We start from the raw sequence: 13,666 nt of genomic DNA on the forward strand, positions 1-13,666 counted from the left end.
CACACCGCCCCGCGTCACCGCCCCGCATCAGCACACCACAATACTGCACCGTGTTAACGCACTGCCACACCACGACGCCACACCGCACTGTCACACCGCACCGTGATACCACACTGCGTCAGGGTGTGCTACACCGAGACAGGGAGCTCTAGACCACCACGACACCACACCTTGTCACCACACCACATCACCGCACTGCGACACCGCACTACATCACCACACCACGTCAGGCGCACGCCACACTGAGACCGGGCACGCCATGGGTTAGGCCACACCGCAGCATGGCAGGTGACACCGTGGCCACGCCACACCACACCGCGGCGCGCCGCACACAGGGGGCCTGTAACCCCACGGCAGGCGGCACTCACCTGGCCCATGGAGTCATCTTCAGCGCGAGGCCGCGGCTCAAGCAGAACCCGGCACCTCCCGTGGCAAACCAGAACGTGACCGTGTGCTGCGGGGGAAGATGGCACATCGTCATCATCATCTCCGTCATCATCTTCATCATAATCATCATAAACATCAACATCGTCATCATCGTCATCATCTCCATTATCGTCTTCATCATCATCAACAACATCATCATCATCGCTTTCCCTATCACCGTTATCTCCACCAAACCAGGACCAAACCAAGGCAAAGACAAAGATCTCCCGTTTAGTTTTAACAGACTGTTGGGGCAAGTTCTGTTAGCGAGTAGCACTTATGAAGGCCGGCACGGCACACGAGGGGGTGGGTGGCCAACACCACGCTTGGGCGCCTTTGTCTCCCTAGTGGAAATGTTTGAGGCTGAATCGACCTAGGCGAGGCCCAGAACCGGTTCAGATAATCGTCACTAGTGTTGGCCTTGAGCGGAAATCTAACTCGGATCGCCGGGTTTGTAGTGCAGCGTGTTAACCACAACACTACCGCTCCACCACCACCATCAACATCAACACATTTACCACCAAAATCTCGCAGCTCCGTTGACTGCTGTGCTGGGTTACTCTCTACGCCCAATGGTGGAAAAAAACCGTTTTTTTTTTGCAATCGGATTCGCTGTCCTCTTCGATCATCTCAACCATGCTGTCGAAGAAGGCGGTAATGTTGCTCTTGAACAAGACGAGCTTCTCCACCGACTTCACGCTCAGGCTGTTCCTCAGCTTGGAGTGAATGAAGGCCAAGGTGAAGAAGTTCCTCTTGGATACGGCACTGGATGTGGCAATGCTGAACAGTTTGACGTCGATCTTTTGCAGCTCAGGCCACTCACTGCCATTGGACGGCCAATACTCCATCGGCGTCTTGCGATCTTTGACCATCATCTTGTAGTGGAACGTGTTGTTTGTCTTCCCTTTGGTGGGGGCTATAATTGTAGGGATTAACAAGCAATAAAACCGAATAAAACAGGATTTTTGGCCATCTGAGATGATCGTTTTTTTTTATTAAAACCATAAAAAAACCCGATGGAAAAAAACTCTATGCTGCCAGCCTTGTTCTACGCACACGGACAGCCCTACATCTCTGCTGAATGAGGGCCTACCCTAGGCTGTGCCGGTCGTGGGCCAGTTATTCGAATCGAACAACGCTTACGCCACACTGTGGCAGCGCGGGCTGGTGGACAGAGAAAGAGCGTGCCAGTGGGAACATAGAGGTACGGTACAACGGTGGATTATCCCCACTCTGCTGCCAAAAAGCCAGCCACGGAATATATAACTCCACGGAAAACTCTTTTCTCCGCGTGACGCTGAGTTCTCTCTCTCTAATTCCGGGATGAGCTGCTAAGTAGGACCTCCCTGGTTCTGTAAGACAAGCCGTTGGTGACGGGGGGTGGGCCCTGCTGATATCGGGGTGGCCGTGACTGTGGCCCCAGCGGTAGCCACCATTGCGTTCACGTGTTCGAATGTGGCGGCCGCCCTGGTCAATGCTGCGGTGCACATTATTGACCAACGGCGCGCTGCTCGCCGTCTGACTCACTGTGGACATTGCAAATTCGCGTGGCGTTGTTCGACACGAGCTGGCCATTGTGTGTCACAGTCACGGTCGAACTTTTGTCAAATTCGAAATAGAGCATGGCCAACGAATTTACTCAAAACTGGGATTGCGCACACGCACAGAGCAACATCGCCCCGTTCCCCGACTGCAGAAACGACTGCGTACTGCGTGAAACACAGCGGCATCTCTTTTCGTAATAGCCCTACGGTATAAAAATGATGGCGCCACAAAGCCAAATGTTAAAATGCTACAGCACTGGTCAAGCAAATTGGCCAAGCCTCAGCGAGATGATATACCATTACATTTGTCTGAATGTCTCCGGTGTTTACTACGTGGAAAGGTAATTAGAACACATTCATTTATTTTATTACATGATTTAACTCACTATAAAACCTATATGCTGATAGGGGTATGTGGACAGGTAATAGGTCTGGTTGCCATGGTGCCCCGATTGCACGTGAGGCCTGGTTGCCTGTGAGGCCTAGTTGCACATGAGGCCTAGTTGCCCTTGAGGCCTAGTTGCCCTTGATGCCGAGTTACCCATGAGGCCCGGTTACCCATTAAGCCTAGTTGCCCGTGAGGCCTCGTTGCCAGTGTGGCCCGGTTGCCCACGAGGCCTAGTTGCACATGAGGCCTAGTTGCCCTTGACACCGAGTTACCCATGAGGCCCGGTTTCCTGTGAGGCCTAGTTACCCATGAGGCCTCGTTGCCCATGAGGCCCGGTTACCCATGAAGCCTAGTTGCCCGTGATGCCTTATTGCCCGTGAGGCCCGGTTGCCGAGAGTGACCGCTTACCGAGACGTGGGGGGAGAGGCGCTCGGTTGCCTCGATGGGCCGATCCAGCGATGGCCGCCCCACGTAGAAGTCGTGTGTGTGCGAGAAGGAGGAGAGTGCCGCCCTGAGCGCCTCCACGTTCACGTAGTTGTCATCGTCCACGTGGCAGAACCACCTGCGTGGGGGGAATGGGCAGCACAGCAAGCAGAACGTGAGTGTGCGTACGCGTGCATGCAATAGTGCACGTGCGTGAGGGTGCGCAAGTGTGTGTACGTGAGCGTGCGTGCACGAGCGCGCTTCTCACTTCTTGCCGGACTTCACGAAAGTCTCATACTCCACCGACATCTTGCACGACAGCGCTTGCCGATTGTGCGCCGCCGAGCAGTTCGTGTTCACCATGTGGGAGCCTGCACCGCGCCATTACAGACATCATCATAATTATCGTCGTCATTGTCGTCGTCATTATCATCATCGTCGTCGTCTCCACCATCACCACTGCCGTGAAGGAACCTTCCTTCTTCAGCTCCACAAGCCGCCGTATCTCCATCGCTCACAGTCACCGTGACGCGGCGATCCACCCGGCTCCCACACAATAAGCCGACGTTCTTCGTCGAAGATGTGGCTGTATGCTCGCTTTACCCCGGGAGGGTTGCCTCCCTCATCACCGTGGCTGGACGCGGGGGGTGATTCTTATTCTGATTGTTGTCATTGTTGTTCGACCGCGCTGGGCTAGTCAGAGCCGCCGACCGTCACGGCCGTGTCGTTTCCCGCCGCCGGTTCTCCCAGACGGAGAAGCCAAAAGAGCCTCGGCACGTTCATCGCGAGGCGTCACCGCCTCGACCGGTTTTCTCGGCCGATCGCTTCACGCTACGGTGGCCCCGCGATGCAAAACAACGGCAGCGGACGATGTTGATGACCTCCCCCCCCCCCCACTCCACCAAGGCACCAGCAGACTTGGGACTCGAACTCAAGTTCAGAACGGTGAGGAGGAGGAAGAGGGGGTGGGGGGGTCCAACCAACCGTGCTTTGGCGTTAGCGCCAACGCGATCTTCCGAGGCCGGATCGGACCAGCAGCTGTGGTCACAACAGACGTGACCCGAATGTTGCGTGTAATGTGTAGCCACGACGCAACGCATTCAGGGCCCCAAACCCCCCCCCCCCCCCTCGTCGCCTCCAGCGCTCTTTCGAGTGGAAAATGCGCCGGCTTTTTTGGACCGCTGCATTCGCATCCAAATCGTGTGCGGTGTTAATAAATTATTGTTCATTGCATTGCTACATTATTATAATCGTTCGACTTGTTTACCCAAGAAAGCAACATCAAGTGTCTTTGCCAGGAGGGTCCTGCCAAATATTTTGCAGTTGTGGGGGCGGTGTTGCTGCTATGTATAATCAAATAATTAACGTTTTTTTTGCATATTGTTTTTTTTATATTCAGATGTTTGGCCAATACCAGGTTCATAGTGTGGTGTTTATTAACTCATTGAAAACATGTGCCCAGTTTCCCAGCGCCACTTCCAACCCCCGAGCCACCAAGGCACTCTGGGTAATCTCCCATCATTCCAGGCGGGTGGGTGGGCGGGCAGGCGATGTCGGTACTCACCGGCGACCTTGCGGATCTCCTCGTCATCCGTGTCCGTAAATATGTATGTCTGTGGGGGGTGGGGGGTGGGGGTGGGGGGGGGGCAGAGAGAGGGATTGTGTGACTCACAGAGCATAGGCCAAAGTTGAAGGGCAAGATTCGGGGTCATGGGCAGCATCGGTAAGTCGTGGATCGCCACTCCTCCCGCCTGCTGGATAAAGGCCTCCGCACGCAATGATTCCCAGCAATTACGGGTGGCCAAGGTGTAGGGGAGGCCTAGGGCCCGCCAATCGAATGTCCCCGACGTTAGCCGGGGGTCAAAGCCGGGTGTCCGTAGTGCAGTGCGCTAACCACTGCGCCGTCGCTCCCGACGGCTCGCAGACGGAAATTCAGGTCATAAATGAGCACTGTGCGATTTACGCTGCACGCGTGTGTGTGCGTGCGTCTGACATAATAAAGCCACCCAAGCGGCATTAGTTTATGAGGCTAAGCCTTGCTGACGAGTCCCAATGAGGTTGAAATGCCACCTGGACTCGTGCCCATAATAACCTCAGGCCATCAGAGGCGCCCAGTGGCTTTGGTTTAAACGAATCCAATCCATGTGGAAATCACTTCAAGGCTGAGTTATTGAATAAACGACCACTGATGGGAGGCATTAGTCTTGAAAACATGGCTATTAGGCTGCGTGTTATTTCCATTCCGATTTAAAACATAACACCTTTTTCAAGTTATTATCATTACTACGACAACATCCTCGTGAGGGCGTCGCTGCAGTCGCAAGGTCACGAGAGTTCAAATCCTGCTTGGAGGTCGACTCTGGACTCGTTGGGGTGCCACTCGCCAGCTGACGTTGTTGAGCCGTTGGTCGAGGATCGAACTCGGCTTTTGCTGGATTCAGAGTGCAGTGCGCTAACCACTGCGCCACCACTCCAGGCCCATCATCGTGACCATCTTCATCATAAGCGACAACAACATAATCATCTCTGCCAGGTGTCGATGAAATAAGTCGCAACACTTCTTGGGAAGCTGACCACGATCGTCCTACTACTACTACGCAGTCATTGGTCCCCGCCACAGGAATGTGGAATCTACACCGCCGCCCCCGAGAGCTGCCAGCGTAGACGCGGGCGCGAGGAGGGGGCTGGTAGAGGAGGGGGGGGCACCGCGGTAAGTTTTCTTTGACTTTACGATCACTCCGCCGCGCCCAGGTCGCTCGCTGGCGACTGAGCAACCGAGCGAGGAAGGAACGAACTAGTCGCTGCCGCGGCCGCCCCCGGCGCCGCCTTTCCGCTGGCGAGGCGTGAAGCCGCTTAAACAACCGGCCCGGCGCTCACCGGCCCCGCCACTAATCCCACCCGGCGCGGCGAGCCGGGAATGGTGGTGGTGGTGGTGGGGTGGGGGGGGGCCTCATAATGGCCGTGTCGGAGACCCGGAGCTGGCAACGCTGAAACCCTGGGTTTTTGCGCGCCAGCTCTTTGTATCTGCCTCTCTCTCTCTCCCTCCCTCTCTCTGCCTCTCTCTCTCAGGCGGTTCACAACAATGGCCATGTCGGAAACAATGAGCTGGCAAAGCTGAGATGAGCGATGCTGGATCTGGGTTTTTCTCTCTCTCTCCCCTTCTGAATGTTCAGAATGGCCCATGTCTCGAGACGTCGGGCTGCCACCTTCCGTGAGATTTGGTTACGGTTGACCAGGCTACTCTCGGGGCAATGGTTTCATCGCAAGCGCCTCCGATGGCTGGATCCAAACCCAGGTCTCTCGACGCTGTCCGCTCAACGTCTCGAACACGGCCATTATGAATCTCCTAGCAGCAGGGCTTTGTCCCCCGGATCTCAGCCGTACCAGCCTTGTGTCTCCGACATGGCCATTAAGAACCTGAAGACATGGAGAGAGAGAGACGCTCAGTTCCGGGACTCAATCTCAGGTTCTCAGCTGTGCGTCTTGATCCACGGCCACTGTGAACCTGAGAGCGAGGTAACCAGGCCTCAAGACTCGACCAGTGAGATGCTCATCCGTGCGTCAGCTTCAGGTCTCCGACGCGGCCATTGTGAGCCACCCGCCGCCCTGAGCGCCGTCCGTGAGAAGCAACGTGGGGGGGTCTCCCACACGGCTCGAGGGCTGGGGGGGGGGGTGCTGTAAGGCGGTGGTGGTGGGGGGGGCTGTAAGGCGGTGGTGGTGGGGGGGCCTGTAAGGCGGTGGTGGTGGGGGGGCCTGTAAGGCGGTGGTGGTGGGGGGGGGGGCTGTAAGGCGGTGGTGGTGGGGGGGCTGTAAGGCGGTGGTGGTGGGGGGGGCTGTAAGGCGGTGGTGGTGGGGGGGGCTGTAAGGCGGTGGTGGTGGGGGGGGCTGTAAGGCGGTGGTGGTGGGGGGGCCTGTAAGGCGGTGGTGGTGGGGGGGGCTGTAAGGCGGTGGTGGTGGGGGGGGCTGTAAGGCGGTGGTGGTGGGGGGGGCTGTAAGGCGGTGGTGGGGGGGGGGCTGTAAGGCGGTGGTGCTGGGGGGGGCTGTAAGGCGGTGGTGGTGGGGGGGGCTGTAAGGCGGTGGTGGTGGGGGGGGCTGTAAGGCGGTGGTGGGGGGGGGGGCTGTAAGGCGGTGGTGCTGGGGGGGGCTGTAAGGCGGCGGGCGCCGTGGAGAGTTTTAACGGAAACATCTGGGCGCCTCCCCGCATTATGAACTCGTTTTATATTTTTTCCGAAGACGGGGTGGCGGCAACGATATTTATTTATTTATGTTTTTGGGTTTAATGAGCGCAAAGTGGCCACAGACGGGAAGCGTCCGGAGGCGAGGGGGGGGGTCAACGTACAGACGCGAGAGCGGAGGCAAAGATCCCCCGTGTAGCCTGCACAGGCTGTTGGGGCAAGTGCGGTTAGCGGAGTAGCACCCAACGGAGGCAGCCGCCCGGCCGTGGCTGGCGCTGCGCTACGAACCCGGCGGGCCGAGTTGGATTCCCGCTCACGGCCGACATCGTTGGCGAATATCTGAAGAGCTCCCGGAAAGATTCGCCGAGTCGACTCGGCCTGCAACGAGCATCGGCACTCGGCAGGAAAAGGCGACCGGGAACGGTGCCGGCCGCACCATCTGACAACATCCCTTTGCCCCCAATAGTCCCCCTATGACTTATAGGGGGATCTTTGTGTGTCCGTGTGTGTATACATATCGGCGTGTACATGTGATGTGGGATGAATGAGCTGTATTTTTATGGAATATTTTTGTATGGGTGTGGGGGGGTGTTGGTTGGCGGATGGGTTGGGGTGAGGGGTGGGGGAGGGGATGTCGCAATGGGTCCACGGGGAGTCTGTGTGGACAGGACCCCTGAGTGCGTCTCTCTGTGAGTCAGGAAGCCCGTCGTAGGGTCATATGTCAACCCAGCTCCACCCGCTCGCCCCCCGTGTCAACGCTGGGGTCCCCGGTCCGTTGTTAATCAAACGCAAGAACGAGGACCTTGACAGTTCAGGGGCCGTGGCTGAACCCGGCGTGGACGACTTCAACGGTTCGTGAGCCACGGAGCCACTGGGGTGGCGGTGCTCGCCAAGGGTTCTGTGTTGAATGGGACCGAAGGTTCCGTGTCAGACAGAACGAGAATTTTAGTGTGGGATGAGACCGCGGGTTCTGCATCGGATGGCACCGCGGTACCGTGTGAGATGGAATGAGGGTTCTGTATCAGATCAGATCGAGGGATTGCATGTCAGATGGAACGAGGATTCCGTTTGTGATGAGACGAGGGTTCCGTGTCGGATGGGACCGCGGTTCCGTGCCGCGTTCGGCAGGAGCTCTCTATGTATGTTGAACTTCTTATCACGATGAGCGGCCAATCAACACACCGGCGCAGACAAGAAACACGAGAGAGAGAGAGACAGACTGAGGCACTGTGTGCGTGCGCGTGGGGGGGCCGCTGTCTCCGGTACCCCGTGCCTAACCAGGTATGTGGGGGGGGGGGGGGGGGGCCTGGGCGGTGGTGGTAGCGGTCGTGTTATTTTTGGGCAGCTGGGTTTTATTTCCCCCAGACTCCTCTCGCGATCTGGGCGTTGCGTCTGCGAGCGATGCCGGGCCCCCATCAAGCCTCCTCCTACCCCCCTCGCCTCCTCCTACCCCCCCCCCTCGCCTCCTCCTACCCCCCCCTCGCCTCCTCCTACCCCCCCTCGCCTCCTCCTACCCCCCTCGCCTCCTCCTACCCCCCCTCGCCTCCTCCTACCCCCCTCGTCTCCTCCTACCCCCTCGCCTCCTCCTACCCCCCCCTCGCCTCCTCCTACCCCCCTCGCCTCCTCCTACCCCCCTCGCCTCCTCCTAACCCCCCTCGCCTCCTCCTACCCCCCTCGCCTCCTCCTACCCCCCTCGCCTCCTCCTACCCCCCCCTCGCCTCCTCCTACCCCCCTCGCCTCCTCCTACCCCCCTCGCCTCCTCCTACCCCCCTCGCCTCCTCCTACCCCCCTCGCCTCCTCCTACCCCCCTCGTCTCCTCCTACCCCCCTCGCCTCCTCCTACCCCCCCCTCGCCTCCTCCTACCCCCCTCGCCTCCTCCTACCCCCCTCGCCTCCTCCTACCCTCCTCGTCTCCTCCTACCCCCCTCGCCTCCTCCTACCCCCCTCGCCTCCTCCTACCCCCTCGCCTCCTCCTACCCCCCTCGCCTCCTCCTACCCCCCCTCGCCTCCTCCTCCCCCCCTCGCCTCCTCCTACCCCCCTCGCCTCCTCCTACCCCCCTCGTCTCCTCCTACCCCCCTCGCCTCCTCCTACCCCCCTCGCCTCCTCCTACCCCCCTCGTCTCCTCCTACCCCCCTCGTCTCCTCCTACCCCCCTCGCCTCCTCCTACCCCCCTCGCCTCCTCCTACCCCCCTCGCCTCCTCCTACCCCCTTCGTCTCCTCCTACCCCCCTCGTCTCTCCTACCCCCCTCGTCTCCTCCTACCCCCCTCGTCTCCTCCTACCCCCCTCGCCTCCTCCTACCCCCCTCGTCTCCTCCTACCCCCCTCGTCTCCTCCTACCCCCCTCGTCTCCTCCTACCCCCCTCGCCTCCTCCTACCCCCCTCGTCTCCTCCTACCCCCCTCGTCTCCTCCTACCCCCCTCGCCTCCTCCTACCCCCCTCGTCTCCTCCTACCCCCCTCGCCTCCTCCTACCCCCTCGCCTCCTCCTACCCCCCTCGTCTCCTCCTACCCCCCTCGTCTCCTCCTACCCCCCTCGTCTCCTCCTACCCCCCTCGCCTCCTCCTACCCCCCTCGTCTCCTCCTACCCCCCTCGCCTCCTCCTACCCCCCTCGTCTCCTCCTACCCCCCTCGTCTCCTCCTACCCCCCTCGCCTCCTCCTACCCCCCTCGTCTCCTCCTACCCCCCTCGTCTCCTCCTACCCCCCTCGTCTCCTCCTACCCCCCTCGCCTCCTCCTACCCCCTCGTCTCCTCCTACCCCCCTCGCCTCCTCCTACCCTCCTCGTCTCCTCCTACCCCCCTCGTCTCCTCCTACCCCCCTCGCCTCCTCCTACCCCCCTCGTCTCCTCCTACCCCCCTCGCCTCCTCCTACCCCCCTCGTCTCCTCCTACCCCCCCTCGTCTCCTCCTACCCCCCTCGCCTCCTCCTACCCCCCTCGTCTCCTCCTACCCCCCTCGTCTCCTCCTACCCCCTCGTCCTCCTAACCCCCTCGTCCTCCTCCTACCCCCCTCGTCTCCTCCTACCCCCCTCGTCTCCTCCTACCCCCTCGTCTCCTCCTACCCCCCTCGTCTCCTCCTACCCCCCTCGCCTCCTCCTACCCCCCCTCGTCTCCTCCTACCCCCCTCGCCTCCTCCTACCCCCCTCGTCTCCTCCTACCCCCTCGTCTCCTCCTACTCCCCTCGCCCTCCTCCTACCCCCCTCGTCTCCTCCTACCCCCCTCGTCTCCTCCTACCCCCCTCGTCTCCTCCTACCCCCCTCGCCTCCTCCTACCCCCCTCGTCTCCTCCTACCCCCCTCGCCTCCTCCTACCCCCCTCGCTCCTCCTACCCCCCTCGTCTCCTCCTACCCCCCTCGTCTCCTCCTACCCCCCTCGTCTCCTCCTACCCCCCTCGCCTCCTCCTACCCCCCTAGTCTCCTCCTACCCCCCTCGCCTCCTCCTACCCCCCTCGTCTCCTCCTACCCCCCTCGTCTCCTCCTACCTCCCCCCTCGGCCTCCTCCTACCCCCCTCGTCTCCTCCTACCCCCTCGTCTCCTCCTACCCCCCTCGTCTCCTCCTACCCCCCTCGCCTCCTCCTACCCCCCTCGTCTCCTCCTACCCCCCTCGGCCTCCTCCTACCCTCCTCGTCTCCTCCTACCCCCCTCGTCTCCTCCTACCCCCCTCGCCTCCTCCTACCCCCCCTCGCCTCCTCCTACCCCCCTCGTCCTCCTCCTACCCCCCTCGCCTCCTCCTACCCCCCGCCTCCTCCTACCCCCCCTCGCCTCTCCTACCCCCCTCGTCTCCTCCTACCCCCCTTCTCGTCTCCTCCTACCCCCCTCGCCTCCTCCTACCCCCCTCGTCCTCCTCCTACCCCCCTCGCCTCCTCCTACCCCCCTCGCCTCCTCCTACCCCCCCCTCGTCTCCTCCTACCCCCTCGCCTCCTCCTACCCCCCTCGTCTCCTCCTACCCCCCTCGCCTCCTCCTACCCCCCTCGCCTCCTCCTACCCCCCTCGCCTCCTCCTACCCCCCTCGCCTCCTCCTACCCCCCTCGTCCTCCTCCTACCCCCTCGCTCCTCCTACCCCCCTCGCCTCCTCCCACCCCCCTCGCCTCCTCCTCCCCCCCTCGCCTCCTCCTACCCCCCTCGTCTCCTCCTACCCCCCTCGCCTCCTCCTACCCCCCTCGCCTCCTCCTACCCCCCTCGTCTCCTCCTACCCCCCTCGCCTCCTCCTACCCCCCTCGCCTCCTCCTACCCCCCTCGTCTCCTCCTACCCCCTCGCCTCCTCCTACCCCCCTCGCCTCCTCCTACCCCCCTCGCCTCCTCCTCCCCCCCTCGTCTCCTCCTACCCCCCTCGCTCCTCCTACCCCCCTCGCTTCCTCCTACCCCCCTCGCCTCCTCCTACCCCCCTCGTCTCCTCCTACCCCCCTCGCCTCCTCCTACCCCCCCTCGTCTCCTCCTACCCCCCTCGCCTCCCTCCTACCCCCCTCGCCTCCTCCTACCCGCCTCGCCTCCTCCTACCCCCCCTCGTCTCCTCCTACCCCCCTCGCCTCCTCCTACCCCCCTCGCCTCCTCCTACCCCCCTCGCCTCCTCCTACCCCCCTCGCCTCCTCCTACCCCCCTCGCCTCCTCCTACCCCCCTCGCCTCCTCCTACCCCCCTCGCCTCCTCCTACCCCCCTCGCCTCCTCCTACCCCCCTCGCCTCCTCTTGGCTCGGAGACTCACACCGGCGCGAGTGGTGCCCCAGGGGTTCCGCGCCCGCCAGGCGGCCCAGCCAAGGCGCACGAAATACACACAGTACACACATAGTACACACACATAGTACACACACATAGTACACACATAGTACACATATAGTACACATATAGTACACACACATAGTACACACACACAGTACACATATAGTACACATATAGTACACATATAGTACACATATAGTACACACACATAGTACACATACAGTACACACACACAGTACACACATAGTACACACATAGTACACATATAGTACACACACATAGTACACACACACAGTACACACATAGTACACACATAGTACACATATAGTACACATATAGTACACACACATAGTACACATATAGTACACATATAGTACACATATAGTACACACACATAGTACACATATAGTACACACACATAGTACACATATAGTACACATATAGTACACACACAGTACACACATAGTACACACATAGTACACACATAGTACACATATAGTACACACACATAGTACACACACATAGTACACACACAGTACACATATAGTACACACACATAGTACACAAATAGTACACACACACAGTACACACATAGTACACATATAGTACACACACACAGTACACATATAGTACACACACACAGTACACACACACAGTACACATATAGTACACATATAGTACACACACATAGTACACACACACAGTACACATAGTACACACACATAGTACACAAATAGTACACACACATAGTACACACACACAGTACACACATAGTACACATATAGTACACACACACAGTACACACACACAGTACACACATAGTACACATATAGTACACACACACAGTACACACACACAGTACACACATAGTACACATATAGTACACACACATAGTACACAAATAGTACACACACATAGTACACACACACAGTACACACATAGTACACATATAGTACATACACACAGTACACATATAGTACACACACATAGTACACACATATAGTACACACACATAGTACACACACACAGTACACATATAGTACACACACACAGTACACATATAGTACACACACACAGTACACACATAGTACACATATAGTACACACATAGTACACATATAGTACACACACACAGTACACATAGTACACACACATAGTACACATATAGTACACACACATAGTACACATATAGTACACACACACAGTACACATAGTACACACACAGTACACACACACAGTACACACACACAGCACACACACACTACACACACGTAGTACACACACACAGTACACACACAGTACACACCGTTCGCAAAACGAACAATATTATTGATATTGTTATTGCGGCGAGATGAACACCATCAGGTGTGTATATATATCACCGATGGCTGCCCGACACAACAAGTCGACTACTGCGCGTGGTGACAATGCTAGCCTGTTGCTGCTTTCTATTTCAAATTCCATGCCAGGGAAAGATAATATAACGTTGTGCATTTTTCGCAACTCACAGAGAGGTGCATGTACAGATTTAGGACGTATTCAGCCGAGTAACGATGGATGTTTACTATACGTATGGGGAGGACATCGGAGCACCTGGAGAAAACCCAACGCTCGCGTGCGAAGGGGCAACGCTCTATCCCAGTGTTCTTCAACCATTTTCAGAGGTGGGGCGCATTTTCGCCGGTAAGACATCAATCGGCGTGAGGAGGGCCGCCAGACCATTTGAAACCCATTGTTGGGGTTTGACGGCAGCACGATGATGATGACGCGGGGGGGGGGGGTGTTTTCACAATTTGCGTATTGCTTTGTTGTATTGTCGGGGGGGGGGGGGGGGCGCACTAAGGGCCACCAGGGGAACGTGCCAGTGGCCCGCGGGAGGCCTTGCGATTGAAGAATGCTGCCCTGTCACAATTTCAAGAAGCGACGGGTGGTGTCAGTCCGCACTCTCACTGTGACCTCCTCCTCCTCCTGGCGGAGCGAGGCTACGTAGTGCCTCCTCCACTCC

The 13,666-nt window shown here is 58.7% G+C and overlaps 1 protein-coding gene across 1 annotated transcript in view; it reads right to left on the minus strand.

Moving 5' to 3' along the window:
• LOC133348015 (beta-1,3-N-acetylglucosaminyltransferase radical fringe-like) overlaps positions 1-13,666 on the minus strand; it is a 46,722-nt gene that overhangs the window by 6,526 nt on the left and 26,530 nt on the right. Inside the window, exons 3-6 of the mRNA XM_061560827.1 lie at positions 4,346-4,394; positions 3,050-3,152; positions 2,767-2,920; positions 369-454 (exon numbers count right to left, since the gene is read on the minus strand). Of these exons, the coding sequence (XP_061416811.1) occupies positions 369-454; positions 2,767-2,920; positions 3,050-3,152; positions 4,346-4,394 (392 nt within the window). The remainder of the gene's footprint in view (positions 1-368; positions 455-2,766; positions 2,921-3,049; positions 3,153-4,345; positions 4,395-13,666) is intronic.

The sequence above is a fragment of the Lethenteron reissneri genome, chromosome 26, assembly GCF_015708825.2.
Source record: "Lethenteron reissneri isolate LAM-NWPU_2019-01 chromosome 26, ASM1570882v1, whole genome shotgun sequence".
NCBI classification, from domain to species: domain Eukaryota; kingdom Metazoa; phylum Chordata; class Hyperoartia; order Petromyzontiformes; family Petromyzontidae; genus Lethenteron; species Lethenteron reissneri.